This window comes from Macrobrachium nipponense, chromosome 2 (assembly GCF_015104395.2).
Source record: "Macrobrachium nipponense isolate FS-2020 chromosome 2, ASM1510439v2, whole genome shotgun sequence".
Taxonomy (NCBI): Eukaryota; Metazoa; Arthropoda; class Malacostraca; order Decapoda; family Palaemonidae; genus Macrobrachium; species Macrobrachium nipponense.
In genome coordinates, this window is record NC_087201.1 from 90,842,457 (window position 1) to 90,863,209 (window position 20,753).

Consider the following 20,753-nt stretch of genomic DNA (forward strand, 5'->3'; position numbering starts at 1 on the left):
GAAAGTGAGCATTACAGTGAAGTGAGTTCCCCCAGTGTTGTGGAGGGGGCGTTTGATCGTCCCTGCGGACGCTCCCAGGCCTAGACCTCTTCCAAACTCCCATGCCCAGAGGAGAAGAAAAGTCGAAAGCCTTAAGGAGGTCGTGGGGGGGGGGAATCCCCAACGGTCAGACGTCCCTTCAGCTAGCTCTGTTTTGTGGCGAGGCTGCTCAAAGGCGCTCTAGAAAAAGCGTCCTTCGTGAGTGTTTCTCATCCTCTCCCTCTCCCCTCACCCTAAACGAGGGTGGAAGGAGTCGAATTTATCGAGCCTCTGAAGCGTCATATGAAAGAACCCGAAATTGATTCGAGCCCAGAGCGTTTTCTCAGATGACGCTCTCTTCTATTAAGAAGGGGAAGGTGGCGTCAGCGTCACCCGACGAGTACGCAGAAGTACCCTTTCCTACTTCTCCCCCGATTGATGACGAAAGGCGTCATGCAGTGACGTGGGAGAAGCTTCAAGGAGAATTATTATGGCAGTTCAAGAGCAACTGGCCTCTCTAGTGGGAGTTTTGTTTTAGCGCCTCGAGGGAAAAGGACGTTGCGCTTCCAATCAAGAAGTCTCTTCCTCTCTCCCCTGCTAAGCGTAGAAGCGTCATGCAGACCGTGAAGCTTCTAAACATATTACAGAAGCTTCGGATTCGAGAGCGAGAATCGGTTGCTTACGAAAGTTACGTAACGCCAGAGAGACGTGAGACGTCTTTTAGACATGAAGCGTCTTGAAAGCTGTTGGTAGACGTGAAGCTCCAACCAATATTTTGGCGCCAAGTAGGACGCCTTTGAGAGCGGAGCGCTTCCAGGCGCAGAGTCATCCGGACGTCAGCAGCCAAGTAAGCGGGAGGCGTCAGCCAGGACGCTTGGCGGACGAGAAGCGTCATCCAAGCGGGAAGCGTCTTTACTATTTATCGATGTAGAAGCCCTGAGCTTTTGGGCTGCCTTCCAAGGCTATTAAAGCGGGGAAGAGGAAAGAATACCATTCCCTTAGCCCCTCTCCTATTAGGAGTTTGTCTCCTCCAGAGGAGGAACGTACAGAGGTGGAGCGGAGACTCATTTAGATCCCGAGTTGGAAGGAAACTCGGATGAAGAATATCAAGGAAGAGAAGGACTGTCGAACTATAAAGTTTTGACTGCCTTGCTTCTAGAGGAGTATGGAGACGAATTGACTCCTGCCGCTCCTCCTTCTCCGCACTCTCTGTTGTCGAGTGCTAAGACGAAGAAGTCTTCGTCTTTTCTCAAAATGAAGCCCACCATTTCAATGAAGAGGGCTCTACAATCCTTAGACTCTTGGATGAAGTCTAAGAAGGACTTAGTAAGAACGGTCTCTGCATGCCTCCAGCGAGACTAGCTGGTAAAAGAGGCATTTGGTATCAGACGGGAGAGAATATGGGTATTGCTCTCCCGTCTACGTCAGAAGCAGACTTTTCGACCTTAGTTGACGCTTCACGTCGACAAGTCTCAACTCGGCACGGATTACGTGGGGCATTTCTGAACTGGACCATCTCCTCAGGGACTCTTTCATGTATTGGAAGTTTTCAACTTCTTAGATTGGTCCCTTGGGGTGATGTCCAAGAAAGCCCATGATTCGGAAGGAATCGAACCGGAAGCCCTTTTGTGCATATTGTCTTGTATAGACCAAAGCGGTACAGGATGGCTCTTTTGAAATCTCCTCTTTGTTTGGAGCAGGTCTTCTAAAAGAAGAGGAACGGTATATGGTGCCGTTTTTAACCAAGGGCAGTCTTCCCACGCTCAGAGGGCAGCGCTGCTGTATTCGCCTTTGTCTTGACTTTTTGTTCCCTTCTCAGTTGGTGAAGGACATTGCTCATTCTTTTAACTGAGAAGGCGACTCAGGATCTTCTGACTCAGTCAGCAAGGAAGAAGAAGCCTGCTTCTACATCTGACAAGAAAGGACCGAGTACTCGGTTCAGCCCTTTCGAGGTGGTCCGACCTCCAGACCTCCCGCAAGAAGGAAGGCTCCGGAGAAGAGAGGTAGGTTCCTGCCTTTCGTCCTTTAAAAAAGGGAAAATGAAGCTTCTCTCCTCCAAGCACCAGTAGGTGCCAGGCTCCTGGGATTTGTGGAGGCCTGGACACTTATAAACACAGACGCGTCATCGTTGGCTATAATAAGGAAGGGATATCTTATCCCTTTCCTGAACACTCCTCCCCTAACGTCAATACCAAGGGAAAAACTAACAGCCAAGTACAAGGATCCTGGTCTGAGGGGATACTCTTCGATCGATGGTGGAACAAATGTGGGACAAGAGAGCGATAGAACTAGTACTAGATCAAAACTCCCCGGGGTTTTACAATCGCCTTTTTCTGGTTGCGAAAGCCTCGGGAGGCTGGAGACCAGTACTGGACGTCAGCTCTCTGAACAAATTTATTCGGAAGGAAAAGTTCTCCATGGAGACTTCTGCTTCAGTCCTGGCGTCATTACGACAAGGAGATTGGATGGTGTCTCTAGATCTCCAGGACGCCTACTTTCACGTCCCGATCCACCCTTCATCGAAGCAAGTACCTCCGTTTTCATGACGGGGGGAAGGATCTTTCAGTTCAGAGCCTTGTGTTTCGGCCTGTCCACAGCTCCTCAGGTCTTCACAGCCTGATGAAGAATGTGGCGAGGTTTCTTCACCTCAAAGGAGTAAATATCTCTCTGTATCTGGACGACTGGCTCATCAGGGCCAGATCAGAGAGACAGTGCTGGAGGACCTGAAGTTAACTTTAGATCTGATCAAAGCGTTGGGATTGCTCGTGAACCTCGAGAAGTCGCAGCTGACCCCCAGACAGAACTTAGTCTATCTGGGGATTCGGATGGATTCTCGGGGTTTTCGAGTATTTCCTTCGCAAGAGAGAATCGCAAAGGTTTGCGGATAGTCTCTCTCTTCTTAAGGAAGGAACATACGTCGGCGAGGGAATGGTTGAGCCTTCTAGGGTCCCTTTCCTCGCTCGAACAGTTCTTCCCCGCTAGGAGACTTCATTTACGTCCGCTTCAATTCTTCCTCAAGAAGTCTTGGAGTTGGAAAACTGGACAACTTTCGGACGTCTTTCCCATTCCAGTGGAGATAAGATCGCACCTGGAATGGTGGTTGCCCCCTCTGGAAGAGAACAAAGGGATCTCTCTAAGGACACAGAACCCAGACCTAGTGTTGTACTCCGACGCGTCGGAGAAAGGTTGGGGAGCAACATTAGGCTCGAAGGAGGTGTCAGGCACCTGTGGGAACCAGCGCAGGTGACTTGGCACATAAAACCTGCAAAGAGCTCTTCGCCAGTGCATCTGGCTTTGAAGAGTCTAGAACCTCTGGTGTCGAACAAAGTGGTGCAAGTAAACGTGGACAACACCACCGCACTTGCCTACATTCGAAAACAGGGAGGGACTCACTCCTCGTTCCTTTACGAACTGACGAGAGACCTTTTGCTTTGGACGTCTCACAGGAAACATCTCCCTTCTGACAAGGTTCGTGCAGGGAGTAAAGAATGTGAGGGCGGACAGACTCAGCAGGAGGGAACCAGGTCCTTCATACAGAGTGGACCCTACACGAGGAAGTGTGTCAAAGACTCTGGTCGCTGTGGGGGACACCTCATGTGGATCTCTTCGCCACATTCATTTCCAAAAGGCTGGCAGTCTTTTGCTCGGTCGTGGAAGGATCCAAGAGCTCTTATGGTAGAACGCCTTCCTGCTAGATTGGTCTCGAGTAGACGTATATGCTTTTCCTCCATTCAAAATCCTGGGATTAGTAATAAAAAAAAGTTTGTGGGCGTCAAAGGAGACGAGGTCCTCTTTCTCCTTTGACGCCACAAACTTTTTACTCCTTTGGCCGGCCCAAGATTGGTTCACGGAGGTGGTAGAGTGGATCGTAGACTTTCCAAGATCCCTACCAAGAAGGACGGATCTTCTCAGACAACCACACTTCAAGAGGTACCATCAAAAACCTCCCCGCTCTCGCTCTGACTGCCTTTCGACTATCGAAAGACTCGTCAGAGCGAGAGGGTTTTCTCGCGAAGTTGCAAGCGCGATCGCAAGAGAGCACGCAGAACCTCCACTACGAAAGTATATCAATCGAAGTGGGAGGTTTTTAGAAGGTGGTGTAGATTCTAAGAAGTTGTCCTCCTCCACTACCTCTATAGCGGAAATTGCTGATTTCCTTCTATTCCTGAGAGAGCAATCTCATCTAGCTGTATCCACAATAAAGGATACAGAATATGCTCGGCTGTCTTCAGGAATAGAGGATTAGATCTGGCAGATAATAAAGATCTCCACGATCTCATAAGGTCATTTGAGACTTCAAAGTCGAAGGAAACCGGTCCCTCCGAACTGGAACCTAGACGTGGTTCTCAAGTTTCTTTCATCTGAAAGATTCGAACCTCCTCATCTGGCTTCGTTTCGAGACATCACCAGAAAATGCCTATTCCTATTATCTTTAGCTACGGCAAAGAGAGTTAGTGAATTACATGCTCTGCAAGATAAAGTAGGTTTCAAGGGAGACTCAGCTATTTGCTCGTTTAAGACACTGTTTTTTAGCTAAGAATGAGAATCCCTCGAATCCCTGGCCTAAGTCATTTGAAGTCAAAGGCATATCGAGTCTCGTAGGAAGAGAAGCAGAAAGATCTCTATGCCCTGTAAGAGCTCTAAAGTTTTTACATTCAGAGAAGCATTCAGATGGGAGGCTCTAGACAAGGTCTTTGGTGCGCTGGTAAAAGACCCCACAAGACTGATGTCCAAGAATGCGCTGGCATTCTTTGTGAGGAACGTCATTACAGACGCGCAAACAAGGTCTGTTCTGACGAACAGTTACGACTGTTGAAAAGTTAAAGCTCATGAAGTGAGAGCAGTAGCGACGTCTCTCTCGTTTCATAAGAATATGTCGCTTAAAAACATCATAGATACGACATTTTGGAGATGCAACTCAGTATTTGCATCTCATTACTTGAAAGACGTTCGTGTGACATATGAGAAGTGTTTTTCTCTAGGTCCGTTCGTATCGGCGGATACGATTCTGGGTACGGGAGCCGACACCAATCCTTAAAAGTATATACTTTTCTTCTTTTTGGATATGGTCTGGAATCTCTTCGAACAATGGAGGACTTGGTTTAGCACGGGCGGCCGTCTATGTTGTTCAGTAAGAGAATCTTGTCATATCTAATTAGATGAGTATAATTTTTTTTAGAAAATTATGTATGTGTGCGTAGTGGTTTTGAGTTACGGTTGTTGTGACGAGTTCGGGGATAACTTGGAACAATCCTTAGTTCTAACATATGGTTAGGATCAGGTGGTCGGGATTGGTTGTGTGCTCCTTCATAAGGTGTATTGTCATATAAGTGGATCAGCACCCATTGACAAAGTCCTTTCAGGCTCTGCCGAGTAAGCGGGATAAGGACCCCATCGGCAGACCCACAAGAACTCTTGGCCATAGATCATATATCTCGCTAAAGTTTTTCTTGAGGTGATGCAGACTACTGGGCAAACACCCACGAAGTCTACCACCTATCAGGTAGGAACCAAGGTTTTATTTATACCTACAACATATGTTGTTTACCTGTCTATTCCATATAGTAGCTGTCTCTTACCCTCCACCGAAAGGTGCCAATCAGCTATGTATATATCTGACAGGTAAGTTGATTGTATGAAAATGATATTGTTATGTTACAATAAAGTTTCATACATACTTACCTGGCAGAATATATACAATTAAAGGCCCACCCAGCCTCCCGCAGGAGACAGGTGGAAGAGAGAAAATATGATAGAAAACGGGTGGGGATGGTTCTAGTCCTGCCGCCCAGGGCAGGCGGGTAGATCACCTGACCTACCTGTAGCGAGTGGCGCGAAATTTGAATTTCTGTCGGGGAGGACGACGGAGTCTTAGCTATGTATATATCTGCCAGGTAAGTATGTATGAAACTTTATTGTAACATAACAATATCATTTTTGTTGCTTATATTTATCTACAACTTTTTTCATTATGAAAGCATCAAGTTTAAATAAACCAAGTTAAATTTAGAACATTTCTATTATTTGACTTGATAAAACAAAGATTCAATGATATTCCTCTTAACTGTGTCATTACATGGGACTAAGGCTCTTGCTTGACTCCAGTTAATAGGATGGTCTAAATCTCTCATATGTACAAATAATGCATTCGATATTTGCCCAGTTCTCACAGAATATTGATGTTGCTTAAGACGCTGTGAAAGAGATTTGCCAGTCTGTCCGTAATAGATTTTATCACACTTTTTGCAAGGAATTTCATATATGCAACCTGGAAGATCTTTAGGAGAATTTTTGATTACTAAACTCTTGACATTAATATTACTGAAAACAACATTTATGTTAAAAAGCTTTAAAATTCTAGGAATATCTAAAAACCTTTCATCATAAGTAATTTTAGAATGTTATGCTTACTAAATTCAAGTTTGTCATTAGTTGAATAAAATGTTTTTCTAGCTCTTTTCCATGCCACATCTACAAAAGTCCTTGGGTATTTAAGTTTCAATGCAATATCATAAATAGTTTTAATTTCAGCGTCAATAAACTGCGGGCTACAGACACGTAAAGCCCTTAGGAACATCCCAGAAAAAACAGAGAATTTAACATTTTGATGGTGATTGGAGTAGTAATGAACAAAAGAGGCAATATTAGTTGATTTTCGAAAGACTGAAAAGGTGAAATTTCTATCATTTCTATGGACAGTTACATCAAGAAAATTCAAATTACAATTTCTTTCTTCCTCTACAGTAAATTTTATAGAAGGGACTAAATTATTGAGATTATTAAGGAATTCCTGGAGATTTTCATGAACTGGCCAAATACAGAAGATATCCACATATCCAAACCAAATAACTTTTTGGGGCAAAATTCTTGGTAAGAGTTTTTTCTCAAAAAATTCCATGTAAATATTGCTAAGGACAGGAGATAAGGGATTACCCATGGCCATGCCAAACTTTTGTACAAAAAATTCCCCATTGAAACAAAATTTACTATCTTTGATACATAACCTTATGAGACTAATGAGATTTTCTACACTTAAGGGAATGTCATGACGCTCTAATTCCTCTTCCAAATATTCAAGTAAGTCATCTACAGGCACTTTTGTAAATAAAGAGACAACATCAAAACTAACCATATTGAAATCATAATTCAAATTTAAACTATTCAATTTGTTTATAAAATCAACATTGTTTTTAACATTCGTGTTAGAAATATTTCCTACCAAAGGAGTAAGAATTTTTACAAGCCATTTAGATAAATTATACGAAACTGAGCCCACTGAACTAATGATTGGTCTGATAGGGTTATTGATTTTATGTGTCTTGACTAAACCATACATGTAAGGTAGGGAGGCGCATTGCGGTGTAAACTGTTTAATTAAATGGTCCAAGCCCTTCAAAATAGATTTAATTTGTTTATTAAAATGGGAGTTAATAAACAATAGTACTAACCCCGGTGATAGGATCAGGTGATCGGGATCAGTGTCGTGCTCTTTGATAATGCCATTAGGCAAGGTGTTTTGTCATGTAAGTGGATAGACCCCATTTAACAAAGATCCTAAGGTTCTGTCGAGTAAGTGGATAAGACCCCTTTGACAGACCATCAAGAACTCTTAGCAAGAGGTCACTACCTCGCTGAGGCTCTTGAAGCGATGCAGGTGCCTAGGCAGTAGCCATGAAGTCTTTTGCTAACACAGGTAGGAACCAAGGTTTTTTATTTTTATTACCTACAACGTATGTTGTTTACCTGTCTATTCAGTAAATAGCTGTCTCTTACCCTCCGCCAAAGGTGCCAATCAGCTAAGTATATATCTGACAGGGAAGTTGAATGTATAAAAATGTTATTGTCATGATACAATAAAGTTTTATACATACTTACCTGGCAGATATATACGATTAAAAGGCCCACCCAGCCTCCCCTCAGGAGACAGGTGGAAGAGAAAATCTGAATTAGAAAACGGGAATGGTTCCTATTCCCGCCACCCAGCGGCGGGGCGGTAGATCACCTGACCTACCTGTAGTGTGTGGCATGAAATTTGAATTTCTGTCGGGGACGACGGAGTCTATAGCTAAGTATATATATCTGCCAGGTAAGTATGTATATAACTTTATTGTATCATGACAATAACATTTTTCTTCCTTTTCCATTAATCGGATGACGTTGGTTCCTCCTATTCTGCCTGAAAGGGAAATTTTATTCAGATTCCCTCCTCCTTTCAATGTGGTGAATCGGGCTAGATAAATTATATTAAGTTAATGATTATTGATATGGAATTTTTATAATAAAATTAATATTGATAATACTTACCTGTATAAGTTACTAGTCCCACCCACCCTTCCCACAATCTACCTTTCACAAATGATTTTCAAGGGAAGGTTTTGTAACTGTCAATGGCAGTGTTGTCAACTGGTGGACAGAATAGGAGGTAACAGGGTTGCCAATGTGGTAATGGAGCTGTTTTTGGGGATTTAGGGCTAGATAAATTATACAGGTAAGTATTATTAATATTAATTTTATCAATTTTCAATCATTAATTTCATTATAAAAATTCAATTTTTTAACCTTCAATAAAAGTATAGAAGACAATAACAATGGTTGTCTTTCAGGTCCTCTTATGGAAAATGAAAGTGCCCTTCTCTTGGGGCCCCTAATGCCCCCACTCCGCAGTATTGATGACCAGTGTGACAGCACCAATACCCGAAGCAGTAATGGTCGTGGGGGAGCTGTTTTGCAGCCCTCAAGTGCCCCCACATCTCCACAGCACAGACATAGTGGATTAACTTCACCACCTCCTCTCTCACCTTTGCCTCTTGGAGCATCGGTTGCATCTACATCATCGGATCCCAACTTTCATGCAACAAGTTTAAGGGAAAGAAATGCTGTAATGCTTAACAATGAGCTCATGGCAGATGTCCATTTTGTTGTTGGCCAACCAGGTAATGACTGGCATTGTCGGGTAAAGTTTCATTCTTTGAATTGTCTGAAAATTGGTAATTGTTTGTTCATTAGACCTCAGTTACACTTTGCTGTCAAAGGGTTTCTAATTTGATACCAGCTTCTAAACACATTCTTCTTTCACCATTAAAGAATATTTTACAGCTATCATCCTTTTTTTGTTCCTATATGATATACAAACCCTCGGTCCTTTAAATAAGGAATTACTTTCAGTGTATGTTGGAATTATATCCGTTAAATTCTTGAACAAGGTGGTTAGGCAGTAACTACAGTCTGGTAGGTGGGTAGGCATGGCTGCCCGGATGTAAACTCTCCACTTTGCTTTTGGTTGTCTTCCGATGAAGACGTATTTTTGTGAGCTCTTGCTGACTAGCCATTAATAATTTTCCCGGTGGGATCTTTAATGTTTTATCTCTTAAATAAATATGTATACAGGCAGTCCCCCGGCTTACGACGGGGGTTCCGTTCTTGAGACGCATTGTAAGCCGAAAATCGTCGCAAGCCGGAACATCATAAAAAATCCTAGGAAAACCTTACTTTGTTCATGAAACTTACCTGTCTGATATATATATAGCTGTATTCTCCGAAGTCCGACAGAATTTCAAAACTTACGACACACAGTGGGATATCAGGTGGTTAGTACCCATTCCCGCCGCTGGGAGGCGGGTATCAGGAACCATTCCCATTTTCTATTCAGATTTTCTGTGTAGCCGGTACTGTCAACACCTGTTTTCAGTACCTCTGTCTTAGGATTTTGCAAACTTCATTGCAGCTTGAGTATCTGATTGTCTTTTTGGTTTATTGACTTGGATTTGTGGCTAGGCATACGCTATCGTGGATTGAATTGATTTTGGCTTTGACTGTTCTTTGAATAAGATGTCTGGATCTAGTTCTGCTAGTTTCAGAGTGTGTTGTGTGCAAGAGTGTAAGGTGAGGCTACCGAAAGCTTCAGTAGACCCTCACTCGGTATGCACGAGGTGTAGGGGGCATGTTTGTTTGTTGGATGATAGATGTAAGGAGTGTGAGAATTTGACTGATGCTGAATGGAAGACGTATGATTCATATGTACGCAAGTTAGAGTGTGATAGAATCAGGAGGTCTTCCTCCAGGAGTGCTTCAGTGAGCAGAAGTCAGGATAGTAATTTGTCTCCTGTTAACCCTTCTGTAGACTTTACTTTACCTAACCCTGTGGAGTTGCCTTCAGGCCCTGAGGTTGTGTCTGCGGAAGGTAATGCCCTTTCTGTCATTATGGAGTCTATCCGTAACCTGGAGTCTAAAGTGCTTGCGCTCCAATCTAGTGTTGTGAAGTGTGGTGATGGTGTTAGTGCCCCTAGTGTTGTGGAGGGGGCGTCAGATCGGCCCTATAACGCCTCTAGGTCTAGACCTGTGTCGGACTCCCAGGACAAATGAAGTGGGCATGTCGAAAGCCGAAGGAGGGGGACTCCTCACCGATCTGGCGTCCCTTCGGCAGAACCTGATGACGCTTTCTAGGCTGCCAAGGATCGGGCACGGGCACGAATCCTTAAGGATTGTTTCTCGTCCTCCGAGGCGTCCTCCCCGCACCGGGGTTGGAGCTCTCGGAAGGACTCTCACCCTCTTAAGAGAGGTTTTAGAGAAGAGGACGCTTCACGTCCTCTTTCTCGACCTGCGTTCCAGTCGTCTCCTGAATGTTTCGAAGACGCTCCCCCGCAGAAGAGGACCAGGACGTCATCGGAGGAGGACGCTTTTGAGCGCCCCAGTCGCTCTAAGGTTGTTCCTGTGAGAAGGAAGAAGGCGTCCCCTTGCCCCTCGTCTTCTCACAGGATCAGCCCTTCACCTGATCGGGAATCTTCTCCATCTAAGAAGATTCTTCTGGACATGCAGCAGCAGTTGGCCTCGTTTTTTGCCAAGAGGGAGGCAGAACCCCGTCGCCGCAGGAAGGATTCGAGGCTGCCTATCAAGAGATCCAGGCAGTCTCCTTCTCCTTCTCCTCGTTCGTTGCCCTCTTCTGCTTTGTCGCCTTCTAGATCCCGTTTACCATCCCAGCGCTTAGCTAGAAGTGTTGATGAGCGTTCTGCACACACTCTAGACCGTAAGGCTTGTCTTGGCGACGATCGCCATACATCTTACTATGACGCTCCTCGTGCCCTTCCTGACGCTCGGCGTGCGGCTCGCCAGGACGCCTATCAGGCTGCTTGCGTTGACGCTTCTGTTGTTTCTGCGTCCCGTCAGGAAGCTCGCCAGGACGCTTTTCTTGACGCTTGTCGCTCTACTCTTCAGGACGCTCGCAAGGATGGTATTCAGGACGCTCGGCGCGCTTCACATCAAGGCGCTCTTCAGGACGCTAGCAAGGACGTTTTTCAGCACGCTCGGCAGGACGCTTTTTCACCTGATCTTCGTGAAGCTTCGGAGTTTGTTGTTAAGCATACCCGACCTTCTACTTCGGACCCTCCTTCGGATAGGAGACCTCTGTTACGAGCGGGGCCTCAAGGTTTGATTGCTTCGCGGTCTGTTAAGGACTCTTCTGTTGCTCCCATGGATGAGGGAGAGTCTTCGGGTGAGTCGCAGCCTGCGGATGAAGAGGAGCCTGCTTCGTCATCATCTTCATCTGATTACAAAGTTTTGGCCCGCCTTTTGAAAGACTTGTTTGCCGACAAGTTTCAGCCCGCGGCCCCCCACTCTCCTCCATCGCAGTTGGCTTCGTCGAAGACGAGGAAAGCGCCAGGTTTTATCAAGATGGCCACTTCGCTTTCTACGAAGAGAGCATTCAAGAGGATACATGACTGGATGGACTCCAGGAAGGCCCAAGGCAAGACTTCCTTTGCCCTACCTCCAGCGAAGTTAAGCGGAAGGGCGGGCATGTGGTACGAGATGGGAGAGGAAACGGGTTTGAGAGTTCCTTCGCTCTTCCCAGGGCAATTTTGCCAGTCTGGTAGACGCTCCTAGGAGGTCCCTCCTGTCCTCTGCTAAGGTTTCCTGGACGCTTTCAGAGTTAGATCACCATCTGAAAGGGCTGTTCAGGACGATGGAGGTGTTTAACTTCCTTGATTGGTGTTTGGGAGCCCTGGACCTACAGTCTTGGAGTCTGGACTCTCTTTCCCTTGAGGAGCTATCCAGCGTCTTAGCCTGCATGGATAAGGCAGTCAGGGATGGTTCCGATGAACTGGCCTCTCACTTTTCTACAGGGCTTCTTAAGAAGAGAGCCTTGTACTGCAATTTCACGGCTAAGTCGGTATCTCCTGCTCAGAGGGCAGAGTTGTTGTTGGCCCCTCTATCAAGTCATCTCTTCCCACAGTCGATGGTGAAAGATTTAGCAGTTAGTCTTCAGGAAAAGGCGACTCAGGACCTCCTCGCTCAGTCTTCTAGACGCCCTGCAGCCCATCCTACTACTCCTCTTGCTCAAGCTTCCAAGAGGCAGAAGCCCTTTCATGGCGGTGCTTCCTCGAGAGTGTCTCCTCGAGGAAGAGGTCTCGCTAGAGGCAGAACCCCTTCAAAACCCAGGGGGAAGAAGTGACACGTCTGGCCTTCAGATGCCTGTCGGAGCAAGACTCTTATCTTTTGCAGAAGCATGGAAAGTAAGAGGGACGGACAGCTGGTCCCTCGAAATCATCGAAAGAGGATACAAGATCCCTTTCCTCAGAACACCACCATTGAGCATGAAGCCCATAGATCTGTCGCCCTCCTACCAACCTTCGAAGCAACAGATTCTGTTCGATCTGCTCGAACAAATGCTCGAGAAGAGAGCCATAGAACAGGTTCTAGCACTAGATTCCCCTGGCTTCTACAACAGGCTGTTCCTGGTTCCGAAGCAGTCTGGGGGTGGGAGACCTGTCCTGGACGTCAGCAGGCTGAACCTTTTTGTCAAAAAGGACAAATTCAAGATGGAAACGTCTCAGTCTGTTCTAGGAGCCTTAAGACCAGGCGACTGGATGGTGTCTTTAAATCTCCAAGACGCCTACTTTCACGTCCCGATCCATCCTCAGTCAAGAAAGTACCCGAGGTTTGTCTTGAAAGGACAGGTCTTCCAATTCAGAGCTCTCTGCTTCGGGCTAAGCACAGCTCCGATGGTTTTTACGCTTCTCATGAGAAATGTGGCGAAATGGCTTCATCTCGCAAGGATAAGAGTCTCGCTTTGCCTAGACGACTGGCTCATTCGTTCATCGTCGAAGTCGAGGTGTCTGGAGGACCTTCATATGACGCTACAACTGACGAAGGCCCTAGGCCTACTAGTAAACTTCGAAAAGTCCCATCTGATCCCTACGCAGTCCATCGTATATCTGGGGATTCAGATGGATTCAGCGGCTTTTCGAGCTTTTCCATCCCTGGAACGTCAGCAGAACTGCTTAGAAAAAGTGTCAACCTTCTTGGGGGAAGGAAACATGCTCGGTGAGGGAATGGATGAGTCTGCTGGGGACCATTTCCTCCCTGGAGAAGTTTGTTTCCCTGGGGAGGCTGCACCTCAGACCGCTCCAGTTTTTCCTAGCGGAGAACTGGGAAAACAAGGAAGACCTAGATGTGACGCTTAACATCTCTCAGTCGGTCAAGGATCGCCTAAAGTGGTGGCACGATCCAGTAAAGCTAGCAGAAGGATTGTCTCTCAGCCTTCTGAGCCCCGACCTAGTGTTGTTTTCCGACGCGTCCACTGCGGGTTGGGGAGCAACACTGGGAAAGGAAGAAGTGTCAGGCATCAGGAGAGGGGAACAGATGTCCTGGCACATCAACCTAAAAGAATTGGAAGCAATTCGGTTGGCTCTCCAGTTCTTCGAAGAACGAGTCTTTGGCCGAGTTGTCCAGATCAACTCGGACAATACCACAGCTCTCGCGTACATCAAGAAGCAGGGAGGAACACACTCTCGGTCCCTGTACGAGTTAGCGAGAGAGATCCTGCTGTGGGCGAAAGCACAGAACGTAACGATCCTGACGAGGTTCGTTGCAGGAGTTCAGAACGTACATGCGGATCTTCTCAGCCGTTGGCAGCAACTTTTCGCAACCAAGTGGACTCTTCATACAGAAGTTTGTCAAGAGTTGTGGAGACTATGGGGACGTCCCTTAGTAGATCTCTTCGCAACATCGAAGACGAAGAGACTTCCTCTTTACTGCTCCCCGGTTCTCGATCCGGGAGCAGTAGCAATAGACGCCATCCTATGGGATTGGACGGGGATGGACGTCTACGCCTTTCCCCCGTTCAAACTCCTGGGAGAAGTAATCAGGAAGTTTGCGGCATCAGAGGGAGCGAGGATGACGCTGATCGCCCCGTTTTGGCCTTCAAGCGACTGGTTCACAGAGGTCATGTCCTTCCTAGTGGACTTCCCAAGGACCCCGCCCGAGGGAGTCGATCTACTCAAACAGCCCCACTTCGAGAGGTTTTTCAAGACCTGTGGCAAGAGCAATTGCCAATGCAAGGAGAGCTTCCTCTCTTGCAGTGTACCAATCAAAGTGGGCTGTCTTCGGAAATGGTGCGGGAAGAAGGGTATTTCCTCCACCATGACCTCTGTGAACCAGATTGCTGACTTCCTCCTTCATCTGAGAATTGTTGACAAACTGGCAGTTCCAACGATTAGAGGATAGAAGAGCATGTTGTCGACGGTCTTTCGACACAGAGGTTTAGATCTGTCTAACAACAAAGACCTTCACGATCTTTTGAGGTCTTTTGGAACCTCGAAAGTGGCGCAACCTAAGATTCTGTCTTGGAACTTGGATGTCGTCTTAAAGTTCCTGATGTCGAGTCCTTTTGAACCTTTACATTCTGCATCGTTAAAGGACGTGACAAGGAAGGCTTTAGGGGACATAATGCAGTATGTTCATTAAGCCCTTCGTTCTTAGCAAAGAACAAAAACCCGTCCAACCCTTGGCCTAAGAGCTTTGAGATCAAGGGGATAGCAGAGATTATCGGACAAGAACCAGAGAGAGTTCTGTGCCCTGTCAGGGCTCTCAAGTTTTATTTAGAAACAACAAAAGAGTGTCGAGGTCCTTCGGACAATCTGTGGTGTTCCGTCAAGAGACCAGACTTACCGATGTCGAAGAACGCACTGGCGTTCTTTTTGAGGAGTACAATCAAGGAGGCTCATTCGTCCTGTTGAGATGGTGATCTTGGACTTTTGAGAGTTAATGCTCACGAGGTGAGAGCTGTCGCGACCTCGGTGGCATTTCAAAATAACATGGCACTCAGTGACATCCTGAGTGCCACTTTTTGGCGAAGCAACTACCTGCGGGATGTGAAGACAACATATGAGAACTGCTGCTCGCTAGGGCCATACATTTCCGCAGATACAATCTTGGGAGCAGGAAGTAGCACTCATCCTATCCTTTAGAAAATGGTTAGGTGAGCTTTTAAATTTTTGTATTGGTTTATGGTTGTTGGGTCGACCGCCTAAGGCGGACTTCCCATTCTTTAGCATAAGTTATGTGGGATCAACTTTTGATAGGCTTAGTCAGTTGGTGGTTTTTTGCTTCGTTGCCCTCAGAGTATGGTCAATATGGTCTAGTCATATTGTGGTCACGCCCCCCTTGACAGATCATCTAGAACTCACCAGCTATACAGGTCACTACCTTGCTGGATACTCTAGTAAAGCAAAAGCAGACTTGGGTGACAGTAATCACGAAGTCAGCTATGCTAACAGGTAAGGAACCAAGATGTCAATCATCTGCATGTAATTTGTTTCCTAAATCCTATTCTGTCTCTTCCCACCTCCAATGGTGGGATTCAGCTATATATATATATCTGACAGGTAAGTTTCATGAACAAAATTATATTGTTATGATACAATAAAGTTTGTTCATACTTACCTGGCAGATATATATAATCAAGTACCCACCCACCTCCCCTCAGGAGACAGTGGCAATAGAAAATCTGAATAGAAAATGGGAATGGTTCCTGATACCCACCTCCCAGCGGTGGGAATGGGTACTAACCACCTGATATCCCACTGTGTGTGTCGTAAGTTTTGAAATTCTGGCGGACTTCGGAGAATACAGCTATATATATATCTGCCAGGTAAGTATGAACAAACTTTATTGTATCATAACAATATCATTTTCACATAAGTGACTTACTGAACAGTTACATAGCTTATAGCTTCTTACCTACGGCAGTCGAAATTCAAATTGTTGGCGCCAGCGGCGTTGCTATCTTAAGTATAGGTGATACAAGACCCGCCCACATCCGGGAACCCTGGGTACTGCTAGCCTTCTACCGTCAATTTTTTCGTTTCTGCCGCTCACGGGGTAACACCTGTGAGATTTTCGCTGCAGTCTCCTGCGTCGCCATTTTGGATTTTGGTTTTTGTTTGGTGATGTACAAGTTTTTGGTTTTTTCTTGCCAGTTAGCTATCTCTATTCAGTTTTTCGTCATTATTGCTAATTATGTCAGATTCTAGTTCATCTGCTGTAAGGTTTTGCAGCGCTGGCTGCAAAACAAGATTAGCTAAGTTAAGTCCCGATCCGCACTCTAAGTGCACTAAATGCAGAGGACAAAATTGTAATGGTATGGATGTGACATGTGATGAATGTAAAGAATTGGATGAACAGGGATGGAAGGCGGTTAGATCGCATGCTGAGAAAATGGAGAAAGATAGGAAGAGGAAGGCAGCGCTTAGGGCTAGTAGTAAGAATAGGTTAGAAACTACTCCTGTTCCTTCGGAGACAAATAAGTCTTCTCTTGCCTCTCCTTTATTAGAGAATATTTCTCCAATTAATAGTCCTCCTACTTCTCCTTTGATTACCCCTGTTCAAGTTGCCCATGTTTCCGAACCCAACACCATTGCCTTGCTTGAGTCTAAGATGGATAAAAAGTTCAAAGTGTTAGCTGAATCAGTTATGAAGTTAGGAATGTCTTTTAAAGCTTTCGTAGATAGTACAGTGAAATCTAGTGCAGTGCAAAGTGTTAATGTTGCGCCTGAGGAGGTGGTTGTCCGTTCCCCCTCGACTCCCAGACGAAGGTCACTGTCCCGCTCCCCCGCAACCGGGAGAAGACATACCGGAGGTCGGAAGAAGTCTGGGGGAGTTTGCCCACGGTCAGCCGTCGACTCCGTCGACTCGCGGGTGTCGTCCAAAAAGATGTGGAAAGGTGTTAGTGTTTGTGATTCTCGTCTGTCTTCTGATTCGGAAGTGCAATCGCCAGTGCGCAAAAGGCGAGGTGATTTGGTGTCTCGACCGTTAAAAAGACATTAGATTCTTGCGGGTGATTCGTCACCGACTCCTGTTAAGAAGTCTAAGAGGCATTGGAGTCCTCAACCTTCGTGTAGTTTTGCTCCGGATGTGATATTTAGTGAATCTCCTCCGCAGTCGCATTTTTCGGCTAAAAGCAATGGCTCTCGGACTAAACTTCGTGATAATTCACGATCGCTCGACTCTCCCAAGCGAGTCTCGGTCGCAGTTTTCGGCTCAGTCGCCTCGTTCGACTCCGTAATTACCTGTCCATAGAAGCGTTTATTCGCTCGTCTTTCTGTTCGACTTCCCCTCGCGCCTCCCCCAAACCAAACCCATGAGTCGATAGGAATTTCGACTGGTTGTTCGCCTGTGTCGACTCGTGGTGCGGAGACTTCACCTGTTAGAAAGAATCGTTCTTCGACTGAAAGACCATCGACTTCTACAGTGTTAGACGATTCTACCTTAGCGCCATTTAAGAAGCATTTCCAGGATCTTATGAGTTTGTTGAAATCCTCCACCGGGGTAGAACATAAGCCTGATTTCGACTCTGCTTCCGTGCAGTCTGAAGAGGAAGCTTTGGATCAAGATGACAAGGATTCGTCGGCTTATTCGAGTCTTCTTAAATTTTTCCTGTCCACTTATCCAGATTACTTTGAACCTGCTTCTCCGTCTTCACCCCCTTCAATGTTCGTTAAAGATAGGAAGACAGCGTATTTGTGTCTACCTAAACTGGTTCTTTCTCAGTCCTCGAAGCAGGCCCTTAAGGAGTCAACAGAGTGGCTTTCTAAGTAAGAGGGAAAACAGGTAAGGCTTCGTTTGCTTTCCCACCTTCTAAGCTTCAGAGTAAAGCGTATCGCTTCTACGCAACTGGAGAAGTTCCTTCTTTGGAGTGTCTGCCTCCTCCCAGGGAGACTTCTCCGGTTAGTGGACTCACACCGAAGAGCAGCTTTTTCGTCAGCTAAAATTTTATTTTCTTCTTCAGAGCTGGACCATTTGGTGAAGAATATTTGAGGTATTTAGTTTTTTGGACTGGACTATTGCCTCTTTAGCTCGCAAGATTGAAGACTGTCAGTCTTTAGAAGAAGATTTTGCCACAGACTGGTTAGGAGTTCTGTCCTGTGCGGATAAGGGCTGTTAGAGATGGTTCAGGAGAATTAGCAGCCCTTTTCACAATGGGAGTGATGAAGAAGAGAGAAAGGTGGTGTTCTTTCGTGTCTAAAGGAGTCACTAATAACCAGAAGTTGGCTCTCATGTTTGCTCCTCTCTGTAAATCTCATCTTTTCCCTGAAGAAACCATTCAACAAATTCTATCGGATTTAGAAAAGAAATCTACTAATGACTCCTTCTTCAGTCTTCCAGACGTCCGAAAGAGCCTACTCCGACAGGAGCTAAGTCTTCTCTCTTCAGAAGCATCCCTTTCGAGGGAATAAACCTAAGTGGCAACGACCCAGGACTAATTGCGTCCACAGTACAAGTCCTCAAAGAAACCTCCCCCCAAACCTTCGGACAAGTGAGAAGCCGTTCCTTCACGTGCAAGTAGGGGCAAGACTCCATCTTTTTGGGAAGAATGGAGTCGAAGAGGTGCAGAGCAATGGTAGTTCAAGTTCTTCGAGAGGGATACTCGATTCCTTTTGTTTTAGATCCTCCTCTCTCCGATACACCAATCAGCTTAACAGCATATTCTCCAGGATCAGAGAGAGCTTTGGCTTTAGCAGCAGAGGTCAATGCACTCATCAAGAAGGGAGCAATAGAGGAAGTCCTCGACAGTTCTCAGGGATTCTACAACAGACTCTTTGTAGTTCCCAAAGCCTCGGGAGGTTGGAGGCCAGTGCTAGATGTAAGCGCATTGAACCTTTTTGTGCTGAAGACAAAGTTCAATATGGAAACAAATCATTCTGTGATGTCGGCACTTCGCCCAGGCGATTGGATGGTGTCCCTGGACATGAAGGAAGCCCTAACTTTCCATGTCCCTATTCACCAGAGTTCAAAGAAGTTCCTGAGATTTGTGTTCGAAGGGAGGACGTATCAATTCAGAGCCCTTTGTTTCGGCCTTTCGACGGCCCCTCAGTATTTACTCGTGTTCTTGCTCCATTGGGGAAATGGCTGCATATGTTGGGCATAAATGCAGCATTTTACCTGGTCCGACTGGCTTCTCAGATCGGGTTCGAGGACACAGTGCGTGAAGGATTTACGGAAGACACTGTCATTAGCGAGTCAATTGGGAATTCTCATCAACCTGGAGAAGTCTCAATTAGTGCCGTCCCAGAAGATCCCCTATTTGGGGATGATTCTGGACTCTCAGACTTTCCGGGTTTTTCTGTCCCCGAAAAGAATAGAATCTTGCCTCAAAAAGTGAGCCAATTCCTGAACCGTCAGTCCTCCTCCGCCTTGGAATGGATGAGTCTTCTAGGGACGTTATCATCAGTAGAGACGTTTGTAAAGTTGGGTCGTCTTCACATGAGATCTCTTCAGTTTTATCTCAAAGCGAGTTGGTGTCGGAAGTCTCAACTAGACACGTATTCGTTCCCAGTGTCGGAAGAGATCAAGAACGACTTGAGATGGTGGATGTCGAGGGAAAGATTGCAAGAGGGTCTCTCCCTGACATTAAGTAACCCAGACGTAGAATTATACTCCGACGCATGGACAGAGTTTGGGGAGCTCTCCTAGGGACCAAAAAGATCTCAGGATTATGGGTCAGAGAAAGAGAGGTTGAATCACATCAACATGAAGGAGTTGAAGGCGATTTGGTTCGGTCTGCAAGCATTCGCTCCTTTGGTCGTGGAAAGAGAGTGGCAGTATAACTCCCGACAACACCACCGCTCTATCTTATATCAGGAATCAGGGAGGAACCCATTCATTCTCCCTCAACAAAGTCGCAGAAGATCTCCTTCTCTGGTCTCAAGATCGGGATATTTCCCTCGTTCCGAGGTTTGTACAGGGGAAGTTAAATGTACTGGCGGACGAACTCAGTCGAGTAAACCAAGTTCTTCCCACGGAGTGGACATTGCAAGACAAAATTTGTCAGGAACTGTGGAAACTTTGGGGAAGACCTTCAGTTGGATCTGTTTGCCACGTCGAGGAACAATCGACTTCCGATCTTTTGTTCCCCAGTTCCAGATCCTCTTGCTTGGAAGACCGACCCAATGCTTCAGGATTGGACGGGTCTAGACGTTTACGCCTTTCCCCCATTTGGAATGATCAGAGAGGTGTTGAACAAGTTCCTCTCACATCAAAATGTGTCAATGACGTTGGTAGCACCATTCTGGCCCAGGAAAGAGTGGTTTCCAGACTTCTCAAGTTGGTTATAGACCATCCCAGACTTCTTCCTCAGTATCCTCGGCTACTCAAACAGCCCCACTTCGACAGGTATCATCAGAATTTGTCCGCTCTGTCACTGACAGGGTTCAGACTGTCCGGAACTCGTCAGAGCTAAGGGTTTTCTGCTAGAGCGGCAGAGGCTATTGCTAACTGTCGAAGAAGCTCTTCTGCCAAGCTTTACCAATCGAAGTGGGGAGTCTTTAGGACGTGGTGCAGAAGACATAATTTCTCGTCTTCTAAAACCTCTGTGACAGAAATAGCTGATTTTTTGCTGTATCTTAAAGAAGTTAAGAACTTGTCGGTATCGACAATTTAAAGGGTACAGAGCTATGCTGTCC

General features: G+C 46.0%; 1 protein-coding gene across 1 annotated transcript in view; it reads left to right on the plus strand.

The window, feature by feature from the left end:
• LOC135220776 (BTB/POZ domain-containing protein 6-B-like) overlaps positions 1 to 20,753 on the plus strand; it is a gene marked incomplete in the record, with an annotated part of 184,957 nt that overhangs the window by 78,822 nt on the left and 85,382 nt on the right. The window contains 1 exon segment of the mRNA XM_064258248.1: positions 8,622 to 8,951. Within this exon segment, the coding sequence (XP_064114318.1) occupies positions 8,622 to 8,951 (330 nt within the window).